The 22,887-nt window shown below is 39.7% G+C and overlaps 2 protein-coding genes across 5 annotated transcripts; both read right to left on the bottom strand.

Annotated features, from left to right (window-relative positions):
* Positions 1 to 556: 556 nt before the first annotated feature.
* LOC308103065 (uncharacterized protein) lies at positions 557 to 11,277 on the bottom strand. Its single transcript, XM_080452913.1, has 11 exons — positions 11,067 to 11,277; positions 9,631 to 10,044; positions 9,102 to 9,527; positions 8,382 to 8,723; positions 7,347 to 7,835; positions 6,258 to 6,977; positions 5,231 to 5,292; positions 4,940 to 5,092; positions 4,259 to 4,490; positions 3,180 to 3,446; positions 557 to 1,879 (listed from the first exon to the last, which is right to left on the bottom strand). The coding sequence occupies exons 2-11, from the start codon at positions 9,722 to 9,724 to the stop codon at positions 1,251 to 1,253; spliced, it is 3,414 nt and encodes a 1,137-aa protein (XP_080309039.1). The 5' UTR covers positions 9,725 to 10,044; positions 11,067 to 11,277; the 3' UTR covers positions 557 to 1,250.
* A 1,341-nt stretch (positions 11,278 to 12,618) lies between these two features.
* On the bottom strand, positions 12,619 to 22,184 carry LOC308100148 (uncharacterized protein). Of its 4 annotated transcripts, none has more exons than XM_080449064.1 (12): positions 22,048 to 22,184; positions 20,508 to 21,287; positions 18,967 to 19,147; positions 18,426 to 18,481; positions 17,442 to 17,607; positions 17,164 to 17,256; positions 16,983 to 17,063; positions 16,785 to 16,877; positions 16,618 to 16,698; positions 15,152 to 15,232; positions 14,733 to 14,975; positions 12,619 to 14,484 (listed from the first exon to the last, which is right to left on the bottom strand). In XM_080449064.1, exons 2-12 carry the CDS (start codon positions 20,712 to 20,714, stop codon positions 13,673 to 13,675), a joined length of 2,094 nt encoding a protein of 697 aa, XP_080305190.1. In that variant the 5' UTR covers positions 20,715 to 21,287; positions 22,048 to 22,184; the 3' UTR covers positions 12,619 to 13,672. The 4 variants fall into 4 exon arrangements, with proteins under 4 accessions (XP_080305190.1, XP_080305191.1, XP_080305189.1 ...); XM_080449065.1 differs by having other exon boundaries at positions 15,167 to 15,232; positions 18,955 to 19,147; XM_080449063.1 differs by having other exon boundaries at positions 18,955 to 19,147.
* Between the last annotated feature and the right edge of the window lie 703 nt (positions 22,185 to 22,887).

Below are 22,887 nucleotides of genomic sequence, written 5' to 3' on the forward strand. Positions count from 1 at the left end.
GGGGTCTCCCGGAAAAGTATAGCATCACAATCATTTTACTCACTTTATCCATTTATATATTGGCTAATAGCTATTAAAAAATAGCAGATCTACAAGCTATGCAAGCTTGTATATTTGCTATTTCTTTTACATTTTGACAAATGTTGAAAGCGAAAAAAAAATGGGGGTCCTTCACTCCCTGGCACAAGTCATTTTCAGATGGGGGGTCCACGGCCAAATATATATTAATTTGGCACATTAATTAATCCTTGGCACAAAAAAGTTTGAGAACCACTGCCTTATGTATTCAGCAAACAACTTCTCAATCACAGAAGCAGCATGCCATGCTTCAATATACAGAACTGTTTCAAGTAGATAAACCCCTTAAAGCAATATTAATGTTAATATTAAAATTAATATTCATATTTCCAGAAAATGAATACTGCAGACCGGGCATCACCTCCGGAATATGAATTCACTAAACAAACTGATAAAACTAAAAGTTGTTTGAGCAATACAGTATTTTAAAACTTTTAATTTATTTTATTGCAGCTGGCAGAACCAAGCATAAACCAGTGATCAATATGACATTGGCCTGCAGATACAATCAGAGTGTATATTGTAATGAACAGATCATACATAAACCACATTTTGGGCTGAACAGTCAGGAGGACACTCCATTTTAGATTCAAGACTATATATTATTTTGTCAGTTTGGTCCATTAGCCCCACACAGTCTAGTATTACTAAATACCCATTACATTTCCCAAGCAAAATAAAGGGAATCTGAATAGCATCCATGGGTCAGAAATACAAGTGTTTTACAGTAGTAATAAGTAACTTAAACGTAAATACAAAAAATAAACCAAAACGTTGTTGAATATACCACAGTAACATTCCGGGCTGACCAAAAGGCAGTTACACAAGACAGTTACATAAATATGACCCGATCAGAAAATATAACAATGATAAACTGACACTATATAGAAATGTTTATATATATTTATTATTTTTTTATTTATTGCAAAACTTATTTGCAGCATTAAAAAAAAAAAAAGTATTAATCGTGAGCTAAATTGAGCTAAGGCAACCCACAAATGAAGAAAATTAAAAGTTTTTTTTTTTAAAGGATTTCTTTTCTCTTTTCATTTCCATATACTCTTAATGATAAATTGCATGAGGTTGATAGTACACATCACAATCAATCGATACTAAAAATGTTTTAATACGCATAAAAATTCACAAAATAAAAGATAGGTAAGTACTCAACATTAATCATCCGTCTCGTCGGTTAGTGATTTTTGTTTTGGTCTACCTAATGTTTTCGTTGGTCGTTTTGGCTTCTTCTCGTGAGTCTTTAGATGTGCCCGATAACCTTGAGAGTAATAGAAGCACTTCCCACATGTCTCACACGTGTAAGGCTTCTCCCCTGTGTGAACTCGTAGGTGAACTTTGAGATCACAGGCTTTGGAGTAACTCTTGCCACAGATGGAGCATAGGTGAGGCCTCTCACCAGTGTGCGTTTTGAGGTGCACATACAAGTGGGCCGATTGCATGAACGCCCGTCCACATTGATCGCAGTGGAATTTCTTTTCTCCGGTGTGCGTTAATTCGTGTTTCTTAAGGACATCTAGTGTGACACAACTCTTCCCGCACTCTGAACAAAGGAAAGGTGTGTCCCCGGTGTGAAGGCGCTTATGTATTTTAAAGTAATATTCATTTTTGAACCTCTTGTCACAGTGTGGACAGGCATAAGGTTTGTCATGGACCTTTTGGTGTTCTTCAAGCTGTTTCTTTTCAGGGAAGTCCATCCCACAATCTCCACACACATGGAATGTTACGGCAGGTTCTTCGGGTTCAGGAATGCTCTCTTGAACTTCTGCATCAGTGGGTCCCTCTCCTGTAAGGGAAACACACTCAATTCAGAGCAGTTTTTGTATTTTAAGAACACACCAAGTGGAACTCCTGAAATAATCAGGTCATTTCACTTCTAGGCACACTTGTTGCAGAACCGGGAACCATGGGCACCAATTAAGTTTCTGCCGGTGGGTGCTCAAAACTGTCGAATCCCCCCCCCCTACCCCCAAACAAACCCGATAACAATCGCTCTGGTGCATGTGCCCGTTTCAGAAACCAATTGGTGTACAATGCACTCCTCTGATACAAACACGTACTCTATACAGGGGTATAGGGATCCTACCCCTGGGCACCCAGCACCATGGACAGCAGCACTGTTGCAAAAATGCACGTCATCCAAGTTTTAAGCCACGTTTTTTAATGGTTAGGCTAGGTTTTAATGAGACGAGACCATGGTATTTTGAGACAGTCAATAAATTCTCTCTTTTTCTTTGACAGAGAGAGAGGGAGAACACGAGAGAGCGAGAGAGTGTATATTTCAGGTCGTACATTTTGATTGGCAGATGCTAAAAACATAACTGCACAAGGAATTAACAATCAGAAATTTGAGATTACAGATGCCAAATCTGTTCAGAATTACGTGTGGTATCATGACATTATGCGCTTGTTACAATCCATTACATACAGCCACCCAAAGAATCGGCGCCTATGCCGGGAACGACTGTGATCTTATTGCTGCACCAGTACTAATTCCATGCACCTTGCGAGTAGGTGAAGTTCAACCCAACCTCAACTAATGTTTAATGCTTAAGAAATGTTTAATCTGCACACTGGATCATGCTCCCGTAGATATTTAATTCTTACCAACAAAGGTAGTTGATCAGAAATCTCCACCTACCGATACGTCTGGTGACTTCTAAATACAAAGTAGTGGTGAAAACTGGGTGGAAACAATCTAGAGATTTAAAAAAATAACCACATTGCAGAACCAATACAAAGGGCAGTCCTTCATGGGATGGTATCAGAATTGGTTTTCAAAGCAGTCAGTATAGGTTTGTTAGGGGTTTTCTCCACTGCACTGGTTCAAGTGTCTAGCTCTTCCTCGGATGCTCAAAGCCTCATCTTTGGTGGTAATGTAATCCATGGGAGCATGAATGTCCAGTGGTCGGACTCTATTTAGTTCTTCTTTCCAGTACCTGGAATTTTATCGTTTGGATGTGCGTGCCTTTGTAAACTTTTAGCTTTTATAGCAGTGGTCAACAGACAATATCAGCCATGTATGGTGACTACTAAAAGTAGACTGCCTGCCAACATAAGATACAATTTAAACATTCTAGACTGACCTTTGTGCACTTTCATGTGTGTTTTGAGATTCCCACTCTGGGTGAATCCTTTCCCACATAAGGAGCAGTTGAACGGTCTCTTTCCAGTGTGGATTACAAGGTGTCGTCCTAGGCCCGTGTTATTAGAGAACACTTTTCCACATGTTGGACAATCATAGGTTTTCCTTGGCTTGCGTGTCCCCTGGAATAGTTTTCGCTCCTCAGGCTGTTTTTCTTCAGCTTGCTTGTGTGTTTTTGGAACAGCTGTCTTCTCACAACAAACTTCACCTACAGGATAAATGATAAGTTCATTCATTCTTCATGATCACACTGAAATATGTATGCATTATGCTCATTCAGAGGGTTATCATGACAACCTCACAAAAACTATTTTTTGACCACAAAGTGAGGCCCCTGAGTGACAATAAGTGTGTATAAATCTGGCACAGTTTACATTTAAAGAGAAGTATCTTAATGTCACTCTACATGGAAGTTAGACCTGTTCAGTATAGCTAAGAGAGGCCACAGTATGTCTATATATTCTGTTGTATGATAAGTTTAGATTCTGTAGAATAAAAAAATTATATGGGTCTATAAATGCAATATTACACGAGAGGGTGTTCTGTATTGTTCTTTACAGTTATTACTTCTTATTATATGAAAACCAATGTCCCTTTGGACTTAATTTTTAACACTGTGTAGAATACAATTCCTCATTGTTCTAATATAATCATATGTATGTCAGAAGAACTTGCCATTTAGATTACTCCCAATTCAAAGAGATTGGAGACTTGTCTTGTTAGCCAGAATGTAATGCCCAGAAGACTTCCAAGTTGGTGACCGAATTAAGCTGACTTTTCTTAAAAAATACTTTGATGTGACTTATCAAGACTTCTAACCACCATGTCAGATCAGTGAATTAAATGATGTGACGGGAGACCTGCATTGTGCAAACACTTAATGCTGCAATTCCTACATTCAGTTCAGCACCTGCCCAGATGGTTTTATTTGGATGTGTGTTTACACTCTTATCTATTGCTCTACATCACAGCAATCATAATGATGAATTCTGGGCTTTAATAATATTCCCAAAAGGTCACCTAAGGGTGATGATGTCTGTTGGTCCTGGTCCTGTGTTGTCTCTCGCTCTAGTTCGTCCTCAGTGCTCTCTTCAGGACAGTCGTCCATCTCTGTGGTCCTCTTGCTGGAGTCTGGTTTCTGTGATGTGGTGTTGAGCGGGTCAGAGGGTCCCAGCCCATGTTCTGAAGGTGGAGGTACAAGGGGAATTGCAGAACGCCATGCTATGCAATTGTCCTGGACCTGCTCTTCCTCCTAAAATTTGAACACTGAGTTGTATTATTCTTTTATGATAACATACATTTTGCCCATAATGTGGTCAGGGCACAGTGACATGGTACTTTACATTTCAATGACAGATATCAAGCTATGTTTTTTCCAAGTTATGAGTCTTGCCTGTTCTTCAGTAATATTAAAATGTAATTAAGACTTCTGCAGTAGTTATGGCCAAACAATTCCATCCTATTGATTCAAACCATTGTGATGTGGTATGTATTCTTCGCCACAAAATAATAAAGTGGCTGATTTATTAGTGCCACATTGTAGTCGGCTCTATAGCATCAGTGAATTATTTCAACATTCTTTTCAAGTCATTTTTCACGCTATTCCTGTTAGCAAGTGAAGCCCAAAAACATACTGTTATGTATTTGTATTCTCAACCTCAAATGTAAACAATAACAATGAATGCCACAAGCATCACTTACAGTCGAACTCCTGAGCAGGGCACTAAAACTCATGCTAGGCTCTCCTGGGCCATAGTATTGCTGGTGGGCCTCTGTTCCTCTCCAGTAAGATGTGTTTGGATGTTGTCCCCAGGGGTTGAATGCGGTGTATTGATCATAGCTCCACTGAGATATCTAGAAAACTCACAGAAATAAACACGTTAATGACATCATTCTGGTGCAAGGACTTTGCACTATGTGTGCAAGTTTAGTATAATCGTATCATACTGTACTACTATAACAGTATCCACTGTGTGATGTCATTTCCCTCACCTGGCTGTGGTCAGGTGCCGTAAGATTTTCTTGGCTACCAGGGTGATGGTTAGGACTATCTCCTGCATCAGATTACATAAATTAAAAAAATACACCTGTTGCAAACCCTGCCTGCATTAACATCTATTGTTCTACGTCTCTCCATTATGCTTTTTCTTTTCTTTTTTTTACCTTGCTCCTGATCACCATGACCTTTAAATGTTTTAACCCAAAAGTCCATCATCTCTTCGGCTGATCATTCCCACTAAGTATCATAAAAATACACCCATCCCATCTTTAGTCATTTTGTTCACAGACGCAGGACCGACTGCAATACCCTGTGACAAGCTAACCTTGGACCAAGATTTAAGAGATTACATTTTTGATCGATTCTGACATTTGTGTATCTCTGTCAGTCTTGGACGACAGATATAAACCGTCTGTGCGAGTGTAATAATGGTTTTCACCTGCTGCAAAAGCCCCACTACACTAAGAATACAGTGAAGTTCAGGCCCAGACGTGATTAAAACAACTTTTTATTGAACAATAAGGAATATTACGGAACACGAGGGCCCGACAGGAAACATACGTGGCTTTAGGGTAAGCACTTTATATTTTAAATTTGCACAATGTGGTACAGGGCCTACGGGCATTAAAGTTAGAGACGGATGTCCAGTGTATATTTGGGGGTGTCGTCCAAGACTGACAGTGATACACAAATCATATCATTTGAATCGATAAAAACTAATCTCTGTCAGTCTTGGTCCAAGGCTATACCACACACATGCGTGTAAGTTCTTCATTAATTAAACGCATACAGTGATTATCTCTACCAAATAAACAAACTATAAAGTTAACCAAACCAAGTATATTTTATTTCTATCCTGGCCACATGAAATGTGTGGCAGGGTATAATAATCACTCCTGTCTGTGTGTGTGTGCGGACAAGATAATGAATGGGTGGATTTTTGTAAAACTCAGTGGGAATGAATGATCAGTAGACTGCCCCAGGAGAAGAAAAATGTTGGGTCAAAAACCTAGCACCTACCAAGATTAGGAGGCTCCCAGGTCAGATCTTCTTCTCCGTCTGAATCAGGTACGCGTCTCCGTGGGATCCTCTTGGTCTTACTAGCCTTCCTGGGACTGCCTTGCTGTCTAGGCCTTCCTAGCTGTCTCGTGGGCCCAATGGGCTTGGCGTTATGAGTCTTCTTATGGTTGTTGAAGCCCTGCCTATAGTAGAAACTCTTACCACATTCATCACACTGGTAAGGCTTCTCTCCGGTGTGAACTCTTAAGTGGACCTTTAGCTCCTCAGCCCTGGTATAACTTTTCCCACATATGGAGCAGAGGTAAGGCCTCTCTCCAGAATGGGTTATGTAATGTGCTCTCAAAGTCGATGCTTGCTTGAACCTTTTTCCACATATAGTGCACGGGAAAGGTTTTTCTCCGGTATGATCTCTCATGTGGTTCTCAAGTCCCTGTGGCGTTTGAAAACCTTTCTCACACTGTGTGCACTGATGAGGTTTCACGCCCTCGTGCCCAGCTTGATGCTCTTTTAGTTTCTGAACATGCGTAAATCTCTTGCTGCATTCGGTGCAGGCGTACGGTTTCTTCGACTCATGGACCTGTTTCATGTGTTCTTCCAATAGCCCTTTCTCTGAAAATTGTGTCCAACATAAAGGACAGATACAGATTCCCACTGATAGCGGAGCCTCTTCAGGTGTAGCAGAACTCTTCTCATTCACTACGTCATTGGTGGGTTTCACCCCTGCAAAAAAGACACAATAAGCAATAAGTACTATGTAGCTACTTATTTATATACAATTAGTAGTATATACTATGTATGTGCAGTTTTGTGCATATTATAGTGCTTATAGAAAAGAATGAGTAGTGATGCAAATGAACACATTCCTAATGTACTACTTTTATACATTTATATGATGTTTCTAATTCATGTCCAGTTTATCAGTTACCTGCTTAAATTGAAGCAGCACTTGAAAATCTTCCCTCATTTTATCTCCACCTTTGTCACCTTTTACTATATTACAAACTAGAACACTAGGCCATTTCTTCAGACAGAGAGACAGACAGACAGACAGAGACAGACAGATAGATCGATTGACCTCAAGATTCTCACCTTTGTGGACTTTCTGGTGTGTTTTAAGGTTTCCAATCTGCGTGAAACCCCTTCCACACACAGGACACTTGTATGGCCTCTTTCCTGAGTGAATGATCAGATGTCTACTTAGAGACGCACTGGTAGGGAATTCCTTTCCACATGTTGAACAGAGGTGCTTCTTTGGAACCCTGGATTGCTCCTGAGGTTCGACCGGGACAACTAACGATGGATGATAGATACGCCGGTGAACCATCAGGCTTCGATTGGCTCTAAATGTCTTCTCACAGTCTGAACACTTGTGACGAAGGTTTTTGTCATGCTTCTCTCTCAAATGCCGATCTCTGGTGTATACGCTCCGGAACTTCTTATCACAGTCCTCGCAGCTGAAGAGATCCCCAGAATCCTCTTTCCTTCGACGCTTCCTGGGTCTCAGTCTTCGAGTGTGTTTAGGCTTTGCTGGTGTCGTGGTACTCTCATCATCGGACGTTTCTGCATCTGAAGCCTCTCCTGCACATAACGATATAAGCGTTAGACAAGGTATACGTTCAACAACACCAGCACGCTAAGACTTGGCAACCTGTTTGCTTTTAGTCACTTGCCTGTTATATTGACCACCGAAAATACTGCAACTAAATTATAGCGTAGGTTAGAAATGGTTGATCATAGTCAAATGAAGCCAATAATACTATCAATACATGATAGCACCACCTTGAAAATCTGGTTCTCTTAGCTACCTTTCATAGTTGTGAGGATCTACACCGCGCTTGTGTGCGCATTGCAATAGTTTCTGCAGCAGTAAACGAGATGAAATGAGATTCTAGAGTCTAAAGTTCTGGTTTTATTTTTCTTTGGGAAATGTAATGACAATGGTTTGCCTGTTTTCTTTCAAGTATGCTCAAAAAGGTTTCCCATATTATCAAATACTAACTTAAAGGGAAAGTCTACATAGAATCCACATGCACATGCAAGTAGAGTAAACCAGGAGAAACTGAATTTTCATCCCTGTCATTTTATTTGCTCAAGTGAAAATGAAAAAGATTGCCACGAAGAGACCTTGGGTTGGCGTTCTTCCCTCCTCTTTTAATTCAGCCCTTTCCTTGTTTTCTCCTAACGAGGTTCTGCCGCGTGCCTCCCGCAGAGCCATCATCCTGCACCGCGTGCGCGTTAAAATCTTCTTTGTCAAGTGATTTCTTACATGTTTCTTCAGATTATGGTGGAATCTGAATCTCAGCCCACACCTGACACACTGGTAAGGCCTGTCTTTAGTGTGGTCCCTCTCATTTCGGGACAAGGAACTCTGAGAAGAATCAAAGTCATTCCCACTGACATCAGAGCGAAGACGCCGTGTACTGCTAGCGTCAATCTGTTGATCACCTGTCCAGTTCATGTCAACAGCTAGAAGATGGAAAGGAAAAGGCCAAATTAGAATAATGATAGAGAAACTATGTCAAAAATGTAAGTGTTTTAAAATACAGATCCTACAACTCACATGCACTGTCATAGAATCTACAGTCAGCTACATGATAAATTCATGTAAGCATTAGGCAAAGTGTTGGAATGGGAAACTGGTTGGTCTCAAAAACAGAAAAGCGATTGCTGCAACTGTAAGGTGTTGTTAAGCATATCAAAGGGCGATATCATCCTGATAAAAGGTTTATTTGGGTTAATAGTATCTCATAGCTACTTAGCTAGTATTGCCAAGTATACTGTTTGGCATTATATGTCCATGAAGACATTTCAACAGTAATTCTACCATTGGATATTTCCACTCACCATAAGTGGAAGGATCCCATTCAACGTCCTCTCCATCCGAGTTGATAAAACCACTGACTGCTTCATCGCCCTCCTCCACCCCACTGGTTGTACCAGTGGGTTTTTTGGTGTGTGTGTTGTTATGAGATCTTGCACGGCCTGGTTTACCACTCACAGGGCACGGTGATGGTCTCCGTTTAGTGTGGATTGGTAGGTGAACTTTCAGGGCATTTTGATGAGCAAACCTTTTCCCACAGTGGACACACTCAAAGGTTTTGACTCCTCTGTGATTCTTCTTATGTCGACTAAGTCTACTTAGACTACCAAACTCTTTCCCACACAATTTACAGCGATGTTTGACAATAGTCTGGTTTCCTTGGTGTTGTTTATTTTTTTCTGATGCATTCTGATGTAGTACCTTGTCATCAGAGAAGGGTTTCTCATCGCCTATAGAGAAAACAACGTGGATTAAAACATTATGTGTCAGTAAGGTAAATAAGTTCAGTCTCTTTGATTTTCAAGCAATGAACAAAACCGAGCTTCAACTCACCATCACCAAGACTGGCAAGTTCCCAATCAACAAACTCCCCATCTGAGTTGATCAAACCAGACACTAAATCCTCTCCCTCTTGCATGTTGGTCATCACAGAGGTCTTTGTGTTCAGTATTGTTAAGTGAGATATTATTTGGCCCCTGGCCTCAGAGAAAATATTTCGCGAAACGCATGGCAGATTAGATTAATAAGGGTTGCGTTTCGACAGGCGAATCTATTTCCTCTGGGCACAATTGTGAGGACTTATTCTTCCATGGTGATCCTCCTCATGCTGACACAACATAATGAGAGTACCAGGTGTTTTGCTGCATCTTTGATAGTAACATCTCCCTGCGGTCTGACTCTGGTCCTCCCGGTACAGTTTAGGTTGTTCTAATGCAGTTCGCCTCCCTGTGGAGAGCACTTTCATTCCTAAAAGAAGAAATACAAGTGATTTAGCAAAACTATTTACATTAAGTCTGACCAGTTCATTTTCACGTAGATTTAAAGATGAGCTACACTTGTTGGATGCCGTAAGACGTTAAGATACTGTTTCTGTGTATTCGATCTGATTCGATTTTGGTAAAAGAAATACAAGTAATCACAATATAACTTAAACCAAGGATAAACACTGCAACATAAATACAAAATAAATAGTCAACACATTGTGAACTTGCAGATCTGCTTTTCGGTGCACAAGACAGCACACAACCAAATATAGCCCAGGCTTAATGTTAATTCACAAGAAGTTAAGAAGAATCGTAAAAGAGAGATGAGACATTGGCAGCCTAATTTTCTTGTATGCCACCAATAATATAGCCTCGAACTCCAGGCTTTTATTGTTTAGTGTTGCTAAAAAATAACCAATAATATGACACAATCATCAATTCATCATTGTCGAAATAACACAACTTACTATCTGTTACAGTCACTGATCCAAATAATAATTTCTTCCATTGTTCCATTGATATAATAAGGAAGGTTAGTTGTTATTTCATTATCACATTAGATGTGATGTGACATCAAAGTAACAGAGTAAAGGCATAAAATAATAAGTCCAGAACATCATTTAAAATAGATTGAAATACTTTAAACTGCATCAGTTACAGACTTCAATGTAGAGGAAAAATTACTGCTTCTTGAAGCACTTCCTAAAATATGTCAGGTCATAGTTAGCCTAAATCTATATGGATATGTAATGAGAAAAGGGGTATTTTGAAAAAAAGGAGGGTGAAAAGTGTAATAACACACTAATAGAACGTGTAATATGTGACATTTTACCTACAAGGTGGTCAAATAAAGCCCTTCTTGGGACGTAGGATAAACCTAATCTCAGTTGCCATCATAAACTTTGACTTTACCACTAAAATAAATAAATCATGACTGTTAGTTGTTGTTAGCCAGTTAGCAGCTAGTACAGTATGTTGCACTGATTGAGCCTCCTGCATACTCACCACATTCAAGGATTCAAGTGGCTGGGTTAGCATTACCTAAAGATTAAAGTTCTTCGTAACAACATCCCTTGAAATGGTCAAATTGGCTTGTTTGATTATGCATTCGAGCAATAATGATGATACTGTCCTATTAGCATCTGATGCTAATGAAGTAGTTGCCAATGCACGGCCAGTGTTGCCAGGTTTCGCGAGAGAAACAAGCAAACGGTTCTATGAAAACAAGCCCAAAAGAAGCGGCTAGGCTTGGGGGTCCTTGACATGAAAAGTGTTTTAGAAACACTGGTTTAAACAACATTAGGAAAAGCCCAAATAATCAACTAAACTTTAGAAACAAACCCCAAAAAACAGCAACCACCAACTATATTTACAAGCAACTTTACAGAAGAACAAGCCCAAATCTGCTTATAATAAGCAGACATGGCAACACTGGGCCCGGGTTCTTCAGCTCTGGCAGAGTCGTGTATAAGAGAGTTATGACACTAGCGTTGACTCCCATTGTAATAATGGAATGCAGAAGTGCTCTGTCTATCTCAATAAGATAGAAAGCGTGACGTTACTCTCTCTTCTCTACACTCAGAGTTCTGGGGGTTCTTATCAGGTTCTTCTACCTTGACTTATTTGGCGGAGTGCGTCTGGTAAAGCGCATACCGCCACCTAGTGGATCAAACGCACACAGGGGACTAAACATGTTGGACAGCAGTCACAGCACAGCATGACTCGTGTGCTTTCTCTGTTCTTCTTGATCTGTTTGCACACAGCAAATGTATTCAAGAGCCCTTTATGATGTAATATTGCCGTTGTGCGCTACAAACCAGAGAATAAGTTTGAATGTGAAACCTGCACGATTTGAATATCATGGCCTCCTTTGAATCAATCTTTTCAATTGTGTAATAACTAATAATCAACTCGTGTGACTGGCTCTGGGTTTGGTTAAAGCCAAGGTGCTGTAAGTTATTTTTTTGTGATTTGTTTTATTGTTAAAAAGTTAAAGCTTTTTTGTTCAGTAATAGCTAGAGTCTCCCCAGCTCTTTAATAGACAAGTCTTGCTGGGTTAAATACTTATGGCCCATAGAATAATGAATAGATAGGAAATAAGTGTCCTTCTTCCATAGGTTCAGGATACCTGCTGGAGTACCTGAGGACACTTAATGCCATGGTGGATACAGAGACATTAGTGGGCTGAACACAGATGATAGACAGTGGAGCTGGTAGACAGTTGATTGAATATAATACAATTAATTAACTGCTCTTGTAGTGTTGGATAAAGTCATCTCAAGATAGTTATGGCAATATTTGATTAACAATCATACCTTCAGGATTCCTAAATACCACTGTAATACCTTGATAACGCCCACCTGGTTCTGTTCATTGACTTAACCTGGTATAGCCATATGTTGTTGTTTTTGCCTGGGTATTTGTACTGGGTTAAATTAAGTGCTGCCAGTAATTAAAAAAAGAAGGGAAAAAGGTCATTGGAGTCAATAAAAGGGATGTGTCCCTCCCTGACCAAACTTGCATCATGTAAAGAATTGCACATAATTGGGAGAGAAAAAGCAACATTTTATTTAAAATTCTTCTACTTCTTCATTCAGTATGGATTTTAACATAACAAAGGTAATGTGCATACTTGGCAACAGTGAATATAATTTGCCATGCAAGGTATAAAGGCACTCAAAATTGAACATACTGGACTTCTAAATAAGTTCACAACATAGAAATGTGGGTATTAGTTTAAGACACATATTTCATTCTGTCCTTTTTTTTTACAGAACACATAGGTCTCAAATGGTACACATACATGGACTGTTGTTAAAGATTCAACCCTGTTTTACTCATTGTTTGACTTGAAAACAAAATGAGAGGCATGCCCTCTTTTTATAAGAATTATATCTTAATGGAAAGATAATAAACCATCAAAATGTTTGAGTAATCTTTTTGTTCTCCACCAGGAGATCATGTTTTCAACCCTGTCTGTGTCTGTGTGGGTATACTGTATGTCGCATACTACAATGTATTGTATGTTTTATGTTTGTCCTAGTGATGACAACATGCCACACTACTTTTTGACCCCCAAACATTTGACTCCATATAACCTGTCTACTTTGGTTGCACCGTAGTTATCTAATAACAGTTTTTTATGATAGCCCTTCCCCCACTGCCCCTTGCCTTATACTCGCACACAACCCCAAAACATTGTCATCACATGCCCTAGAAGACAGACAGAACTATATCAGATTTACATGTAACTTCACTAGACAGTGAACAGGCATAAAAGGGAAGTGGCTGGCTATATACAGTCCTCTATGAATCTAAAGGCAAAATACTTGTTCAGAGAAATATTCCACTCATTCGTCTTGTTGCCTCAGAGCTCACTGTCTAGAGAGAAGCTGCATCAGTCATGTTCCAACTGAATCTTTCCACAAAATAAATCGCATTTCTGTCAGTCTGTGTATGGTAAAATAATACACTTTAGTAACTTTTTTAACTACATGAATTGACATAGCTTCAAAAGACAATAAGGAAGAAATAAATGCAAAAGAAAAGTGGACTAGATTAATAGCCCTAGCATAAAACCAATTTACAAAACCATTCCACAGTGTATTGTGTCATTCTTGGCAGTCATCCTGCCTGGCCTGTTGCTTGGGTCTACCAAGTTGTTTCGTGGGACCCACACGCCTTCCAGCATGAGTGCGTTGATGTTGTCTCAGGCCCTGGCGATAACTGAACTTCTTCCCACACAGAGCACACTGGTAGGGTCTCTCTCCTGTGTGAAGCCTGTGGTGCACCTTAAGTTCCTCAGCTCTGGCATAACCCTTCCCACAAACACTACAGAGGAAGGGTCTATCCTTAATATGGGTCTGGTAATGTGCCAACAGATAGGAATTTATGCGAAACCTCTTCCCACATAGGGAGCAAGCAAATGGTCTGTCTCCCGAATGCTGCATCTCATGCAGCTTGAGGGATGAAGCTGTGTGGTATCCTTTACCACAATGGGAGCAAAGGAACGGCTTCTCCCCGGTATGGAGGCGCTGATGAACTTGAACGTAACTCTCGGTGATAAACCTCTTACCACAATCAGGGCAGGCGTAGGGTTTCTCTTTGACGTGGCTTTTCGTGTGCTCCTCCAGCAGCTCTTTTTTACTGTACTGAACCTCACAGTAACGGCAGGCATACAACATTAGTGCACTCACTGCACTGGACTCAACCTCCTGTGTGTCAGCTGCTGCCTGTGTATGTATCGTGATGTGATGTGCTTGTAAGGCTGAGAGGTTTTCACACTCTTTTCCGCATTCCAGGCAACGTAGAGATGACTCATTTCTGGACGGTTCTTCTGGTGACTTCTCCACATATTCAGGATCAGGGAGCCCCCCTGTCACGGGACCAACGTCACCAGACCAATCCTTGATGCCTTTACCGCCTACATAAAGAAACAGGAGACAAATTATGCTTTGTTTTAGCTGTCTTCACTTCAACATTTTATGCAATGTCAAAATGATCTGCACGCAGTGCATGTGAGCTATTATTTCTTTTAAGATACTCAAATCATTTCACTGAACTCTGAGAATACTATGACACATCAAAATAATGTACAAAAACAATTGGTATAAGTCAGGTGAAAACATTGTAAATGGCAATGTGTGTTGCACTGTGGTGATCATTTCTCACCTGTGTGAACCTTATAATGCGTTTTAAGATTTCCCTTCTGGTTGAAACCCCTGGCACAGATTGAACAGCGGTAAGGTTTCTCGCCTGTGTGTGTCAATTCATGCCTCTCCAGTTTGTATCCATTAGGAAAATCTTTGGCACACAATGAACAGTGGTACTCTAACTTCTCTCTGGGCTTCTTCAGGAGCTCCGGTGGTATTTCTATTGGTACAGGAATTTTCTTTCTGCCAGGGCGTCTATTGGCTGCTCAGAGAAAAAAAGAGAACAGTGCGGACTTAATTATTTTGTAATTTAACACAGAAGTAAGTTGTAATTAAATGCATTTTAGAATAAAACAGACAGCAAAAAAATATTAATCACATAAAGTATTTGCTCTGTACTACATTTTAAATAGCACTAAAGATTCCCTCTGCTCTTACCAGAAAGGTTAATTCCTGTATTATTTTCTGTTTCTCCGTCCGTGTGTGTAAGAGATTTCCTCTTTCTGTAGCGTCTCTTTCCTTTGTTAGAAAAAAGAATGAACTGAATAAACATGGGGAACAACTTAAACTCACATTAAAACAAGGCAAGAGCACACAATTCAACATGCTGGAGTGCCCATGACTGACCACTGTCTGGAAGCAAGTGGCCATGGTACTGTATTTGCAGTGCAATTTGACCATTACTTACAACTAGGGATGTGTCGGGGTGTACACTAATTTCACGATACAATACATGATATTGGGCTCACAATATCGATACGATACTATATATTATTTATTTATTCTAATTATCATCAACATTGGCCATCATCTTCAGTTTAAAATTGCTTTATTTATAAAACACATAAAAAAGGGTTGTACACACAAAAATAAATACAATTATACAAGCTTAAGGAACAAGTGAAGTACGTTTTCACTATAAAGCCCTTTGTTTCAGAGACATATAAGACACTAATAACAAATATAATATTTACTGCATAAATATAAATTCCACTAAAATCATAGTCATATTCTTGTCATCTGGACTTTTACCAACCAAGTGTAGTCTAGTTATTAACAACAGCTTGAACAAAATATCTATAAGCCAGAGAGGGTCACTTCTATGCCAAAATCTATGGCTTTGATGCTATAGATTAGATGTACAGGCCTATTTTACCGTGCAGAAACCTTGATGCATGTAACATTAACGAGCGTCAACGAGCATCAACTGGACACAGACACACACACCTCCCCTCTGCAGTGCTCTAAACTGAAAGTGACTGGAGTCTCATTTCTCTCCAATAGCCCTTGAATATTATTAAGGATTACTGTGATTATGGTAAGCTCACATTTCATATAACACACACCATACAGTAAGAACTCCTCTAACTTTCACTAGCCCTAAAAATATTGCGTTACAGTATGACGTCACGACGATACATATCGTCACGTTTTAATATTGCAATATATCGCGCCGGAACGATATAGCTGGCACACCCCTACTTAAAACTATTTGGATGCATTCCATGTAGGGATTTAAATCTCTAAACCTCACAAAGGTTCAATTCAATAATTATTTTTAGGCAACAATGCTCATGCAATGCCTAATTTCACCATGATAAAAATTCTATTTGATTATTTTGGTACAATTAATTGATTTCAAAACTGAATTATGTTTAAAAATACATTGAATTCAAAAATTTAACTGGAAGAACTGATTTATTCAGTATTAATATCTATTCAAAGAAACATCAATATGTTTCCAAAATCTTCCAAAATTGCAAAAGTAGCCAATCTACAAACTCACGTCACGTCACTTTGTGAGCATGTAGATAGTAGATCGGTTATATGCGGCATGTATAAAACAGGGCTTAAGTGGTGCTCAAATTGACAAATTGACACTTTTACATTTTATCTGCTCTTACCAGGAACAGTTTCAAAAGACGTGCTGTCCTTTTCCAGTGCTTTAGATAGAGTGGTAACTCTCCTCCTGTAAGGTCGCTTTGCTGGTTGATAAAAATATTGTTTAATTAAAAACACAAATGTCACAACTAAGGCTGTAATGTCTGTTCTACTTTTTTTATGCTCTTACCAGGAGAAGGTGGGACAGCTTTTGAGTCCATTTCACCCTGTGAGGACACCACTGCAGTAGGAAATGCCCTCTTTCTTCGGGAATACCTTTTAACTACGAGGTAGTACGTGAGTTTCAATTAATAAAATAATCATTTTAAAAAACAGAACAATAAAATGGTCAGAGTTTATCTTTTTAAGTGTAAAAAGGCACACTCACCAGGATTGAGGCGGGAATTATCAATTTCATCTTCAACTGGAATCACTGGAATCGCTGGTATCATCCTCTTACTTCTCCTCCCTGAGTATGAGAAAGGTTTTCACAGACTCTCCCATTTACCCCCGTATAATCTTGCCACTGCTGCTTTGCTTGGGTCTCTCTAACATAATCATTTTCTCACCGGGATATGGACCAATTATTTTCTCCTCCTCAGGGGTGTCCAAAGACACCACTATTTCTGCCGGAGCCTTCTTTCTCCTGCCACGTCTCTTTCCTGTTAACAGTGGGGGCACAGACATCAGCAAACCAATACGCCTGGAGCCCAATTTATACCTCTGTTGTACGGATGCGTAGGTTGAACATCAGTAGTTTTTGGCAAGCCACAGGGTCACACAACAAAGTGTTATTTAGGCCTAACAAGTGTTAACTTCTAACCACCACTATTGTGACTTTATTTACCATGGTATGTGGGAGAAACAGTTATCTTTACTACTCGCTCTTCTTTCTCTCCTCCCTCTGAAGCTCCCGTTTCACCCTCAGTTGTGACTTCCATCATGAGGGTTGGACTGCTGCTCGCCCTCTGGTCAGCACATTCCAGATGGGACACTGAGGGAATGCTGTCACCCTGGAGTCAAAACGTAACAATTAACCAGTGGTGGAAAAGGTACTCAAATGTTTTACTTAAGTAAAAGTATCAATACTGCAATGTAGAAATACTCTGTTACAAGTAAAAGTCCGGAATTCAAAATCTACTTGCGTAAAAGTACAAAAGTATTGATATCAAAACGTACTTAAAGTACAATATATAGTATAAAAATCTTTAGAAGCTCACAATGCGTCGCATCGCGACGCATTGTGAGCTTGTAGATCTGCTATTTTCAAATGGCCGAAATGTATATAGGGCTGAAGTGGGTAATGTATGTTTTGTAATAATAATCCAAATCAAAAAAGTTTTCAAATAATTGTAGTGGAGTAAAAGTATAATATTTGCCTCTGAGATGTAGTGGAGTAGAAGTAAAAGTACTGAAAATTGGAAGTACTCTAGTAAAGTAAAAGTACCTCAAAATTGTACTTAAGTACAGTACTTGAGTAAATGTACTTAGTTACTTTACACCACTGCAATTAACCACATAATGTCCTATTGCATCACATCACATGTGAGCTTGTAGATCTTTTATTTCTGGGGTGGGCTGTCACAAGTTGAAAGGTTTTGCCTATACTGACAAGCCCAAAATAGGGACACCAGGGTTAAAAGGGTTAAAGAGCCTATAAAGCCCTCTTTAGATTCTGCTGGGATGTACAGGAAATAAATAAATGCCTCATTAAAGTGATAACATCAGGGTGAGAAACTTTTGTCAAAGTGATGGCAATCAATTTCTTTCATTTGAAGAATTACGGGATGATGCAGTTATTGAGCAATCTTTTTTTATTTTTTGTATTTACCTTGCTAGTAGTAGTGGTTTGTGTTGTTTGAGGGTCTTCTGTGTTATCACAGCAGCCTATCACAATAAAGTCATGCAGAGAATGAGATACTTCACAGACAGTACAGACATGAAATACAACAGTCTTACAAAATGCTATGTAGTGTACCTAGGCCTAGTTTGCAGGTTATATCATAATGGTCCAAACTGCAAGTTCTGCAGTCTTTTATAGTAGTACAACATAAGAATTTAAGGTAGATACATTTATTGTATGGTATTTGAAATACGTTTTGCTGATTTATGGCAGTTTTGACAAATCATACCCATGGTATCCCTATTGAGTGTCTAGCATTAACTGTGGTTACATTTTCCTGGCGTTTGTGTGACTATCATCACAGAAGGGCCAGGCATCCGAAATTCTCCCCAAATAATTTATTGAAACACTTTGATGAAAATTTTAATATTAAATGAAATAACAGCCATCGTCCTTTCTTTGTGAGAATGTGTATTTCTTCCACCACTGGTGGATATGCAGTGTTTTTCCTACTTACTAGGATACTTACTAGGATCCCATTCAACCGTTTCACCATCAGAGTTGATCAAACCACCTATGACTTCTTCTCTCTCCTCTTGCTGATCCTCTTCCTGTTGCAGCCTGACAGTCAGATGGAGTGTTTCATCCTTCACATTTCCTGGTGCAATCTTCACAGCTTGAGGAATCGTCTGTTTTAATTCGCCAGACCCCTAATTGCATAAGAAGTTGGTATCAAACATCAGGTTCAGCATTTGTTGGAAAGAAAACTTCAATGACTGTGGTTTACATTTATAGTTGAAGATTACATCAACCCAATCAGGCTTTGTAAAAAAAAGAAAAAAAAAATCACAGGCAGATTTTGCATCGCTGTTGAAAGTGATATGGCTTCAAAATTTACATTTTGCTGTTTTTGGAATGCCAAGCAAAAGGATGTCTGTGATCCATGAATCAACGTAGCAGTAATGGGACCAAATAAATATCTAACTAGAAAATGTGCTCCTCGGAGCACAGGTCTCCCTCTGCCAGGCCAGGTAGTAGAAGTCAATCTTAGGCCATCAGGATGAAATATGAAAAATTGGACATGTGCGTCTTGATGACATGACTATAGAGATAATGTGTACTGATTTACCGATATTAAGGCATATTTGGCTTATTAGCCAGGGATCCTTTTAAACTGTAATTTCTGTCCTTTTTTTGTAAACTGTTAATAAAGCATTCATTCAATCAATCACTTCTGGTCTCCTAAAGGGGTGACCGCCTACAGTAAAAGCCAGTTGGGCTGTTTTGCTCTATTTGTCTTGGCACCTACTGTACGAAGGTGTTGTGTGTTTCCGGTTCAACTCTACTGCTGAGCCAATCAAATGAAACTATGAGAAACTAACCCGGAACGGGAATGCCACCCTCTGGGAAAGGGAACTACAGTCATGCACAGAGCCTATTCAGGACTCCACCACAAGCTACTGTAGTTCATCACTTTGTTTTTAGAAAGCTATCTGAGAATGGTTATGAATGCGTAATGGTAGCGTACCACAAAATAATATATTGTGTTTAGTACCCTAATATTCTGCATTCTAAGACCAGGGTCTCAGCCTGAATTTATTGTCTACGCCAGGCCGAGGGTGTGACCGAGACTATGTTTTCGCCCCTGTCTGTCCGTGTGTGGGTGTGTGTGTGTGTGTGTGTGTCTGTCTGTCTGTCCGTGTGTCCGTCCGTCCGTCCGTCCGTGTACAGCTAATCTCCGATTTTTCATATTTCATCCTGATTGACTTCTACTACCTGGCCTGGTGGAAACCTGTGCTCTGTGTTCATCTGTTTTCAAAACAAAGTATTTAATTCCTAAACCAATCAAAGCGATTGAAGCTCACATTGCTTCTAGACAACACAACGAGGTCTGTGGGGTCAGGGGTCAAAACATTTTCAAAGCATTGCAGCCACAATTGTGAACTGGTACTTTAAAGAACCACTACCATACAGGAAATATAGGAGCTGACTTTGAATTAATACTTTCTTTATGAATCTAATAAATCCTCATATTGTAGTACATACAGTAGTAAATTCATGTGGACCTACTCGGTGGTCAGATGCCGTCTTTCCATTTTGATCCTCGGGTTCTCCACACAAAGTTGTGCTTTGCTCATCACCTGCATTCTGGTCCTGAGCACAGCGCTCTGGGCGGGGCTGTGGGTCAGCCATTAGGTTGGCCCTCCCAGAGAAGCCTTTGCCATAGTCAGAACGTTGGTACTGCTCGCCTGCATTCGACCTTTCGTGGGCTTTCATGTTCTCTTTCTGGATGATGTTGTTCTCACAGGCACAGCATGAGTTGTTCTTCCGTGTTTTATGTGGCGATTTATAGTCACGTCTCCTGGTTGGGAGAAGATCCACTAAGAATGCAGGAGTACGTTTTCAGAGTATATAAGTGTAGCAGTAGTAGCTCAGAGCCTCTGCCTGAGGACCAAAAGCCTATTATCTCCCCTGGCCAAGAGGGAATTCCCCTTTAGGCTAGTGGATAAGATGTAGGCTTTCCAAGCGGGAGAGAGCCGGGTTTGATTCCTGTGCGTTACATTAACATGTGGCTCTCCTGTACATCTGGTAAAATAGACCAGACGAAAGAGAGGTTGACTAAATGGCTTCTGTCCAAGGCCACCTGATTCCTGAAAACATTGACATACATGGGACTTTAGACCGTCTGCACAAGACAATGCATTTCCCACACTTTGAGTAGTCAAAAGATTTTCTCCAGTGTGACTATTCAGTCACTATGCTTTAGTGTCCGCTGGGCAGCGGTGGTGTTGACATGCACCTTTGAAATTCCCTCCTCTTCGTTTGACGCGCAACAAGTAGAGCTCTAACCTGGACAGTTTGAGGGAAAATAAAATGACACAATGAAGCTCAAATCTGTGGCTATTTTAAAGGGGTATTTCACTTTAATATTTGATTTGATTTCCATTCAAATTGATATCACGCATTAGAAAGACAATGGAGTTTGTACAGGAAAGGGGGCATGTTTGATTCATATAAAATATCTAAATATTGAATCAAGCAACTTAAAAACTGTCTGGGGTGCACACAAAAGCCTGAGTAGACGTTAAACATGCCAACCATAATTATTTTAAAGTGAAATACCCCTTTAATATGGTTATATTCCCATCTATCATATTAAATTATTTAAGAATATATGTGAATAAGACCATCATTTATATATGTTTAAAACAATATCTGATTGGGTCTATTTAAGTCCCTAAGTATTTAACAATAAAACCATGTAAAACAATCACATTTTCAACATTCTGAGTTCTCTTGAATGCAGCACTGGTTATAGGTTGACAACACATTAGCTATTTTGGCTAACGTTAGCTAACCAATTATGTGGCATTAAACATTAGATATAAAACCCGTTATTCACAAGTAATAAAGCAATTATAACGTTAACTTAAGCAAATTAAGCCAATGTTATCGCTAGACACAATGTTATCGCTAAACATCATTTCTCTAATAGTTTGGTAAATCTGCAGTCGCTAGTTAGCTATATATTTGAGAACTAGCAGCAAATGTATGCAATAATAATATGAACGTTATTGTTATGTTGACAGAACTTGAATACGATCTATACCTCAAGCATTTGTAATGGTTGCCGTGTTCGATGGCTCTTTGTTGTATCATTAATAATAACCCACAAGAAGCAGAGTAAAAGAATACATGAAATGAAGTTTTATATTGGATGTGAAGCAGAGCGAGAAACTACTGACTGGTCTGGTGGGCTAGCAGCGTTGCCAGATTCTGCGAGGGAGATAAGCAACAATTTCTATGAAAACAAGCGCAGAAGAAGCGACGTAGGCTACTACGGCTATTTGAAAATAGCCGTAGTATCTCTACAATATCTACAAGCTCACAACTTGTAGATCTGAGCTTGTAGATCTGCTATTTTTTTTAAAGAAGAAAGAAGGTAATTTTGGAACTTTTATTTAAAAAAAAAAAATTTAACAACACAAAAACACAACACTTGTGTGGGGCTGGCGGGGGGGGTCCCTGGCACAAAATATTTTCCGGTTGGGTCTATGGACAATTACATTCATTTGGGGGTCCTTGATATGAAAATGTTTGAGAAACACCGCAATCCGCAACCACCAATGTTTACAAGCAGCTTTACAGAAAAACAAGCCCAAAGTCGCTTATAATAAGCGGACATGGCAACACTGTAGGCTCGGTGCGTTTAGCTCATATTCATATGTCGTCGCACAACGGTGTCTTCACTGTCTTGGCAAGTTGGCAGACCTACAAGCTCACAACGCGTTCCGATAACGTCGCGCTGTGAGCTTGGAGATCTGCTACTTTCGGCGCCGAAGCACAATTTGGCTTTATCTTCTTCTTCTGGGCTGGGCCCACGGTACTTATTTTTCTTCTTCTTTGGGGTTTAACGGCAGCTTGCATCCCTTTGTGTTGCATTGCTGCC

Source organism: Gymnoscopelus braueri, assembly GCF_963280865.1.
Source record: "Gymnoscopelus braueri genome assembly, chromosome: 2".
Lineage (NCBI taxonomy): Eukaryota > Metazoa > Chordata > Actinopteri > Myctophiformes > Myctophidae > Gymnoscopelus > Gymnoscopelus braueri.

Coding starts and splice junctions, on each gene's coding strand:
- LOC308103065 (XM_080452913.1), bottom strand. CDS start 9,724: ATGACCAACATGCAAGAGGGAGAGGATTTAGTGTCTGGTTTGATCAAC. Junction 7,836..8,381: donor GGGAAGAACGCCAACCCAAG/GTCTCTTCGTGG, acceptor CGTTATGTGCAG/GAGAGGCTTCAGATGCAGAA. Junction 5,293..6,257: donor CTGGGAGCCTCCTAATCTTG/GTAGGTGCTAGG, acceptor AATCTGATGCAG/GAGATAGTCCTAACCATCAC.
- LOC308100148 (XM_080449063.1), bottom strand. CDS start 20,714: ATGAAAGCCCACGAAAGGTCGAATGCAGGCGAGCAGTACCAACGTTCT. Junction 18,482..18,954: donor GGATCCTAGTAAGTATCCTA/GTAAGTAGGAAA, acceptor TTATTGTGATAG/GCTGCTGTGATAACACAGAA. Junction 16,699..16,784: donor AGCTGTCCCACCTTCTCCTG/GTAAGAGCATAA, acceptor TTTATCAACCAG/CAAAGCGACCTTACAGGAGG.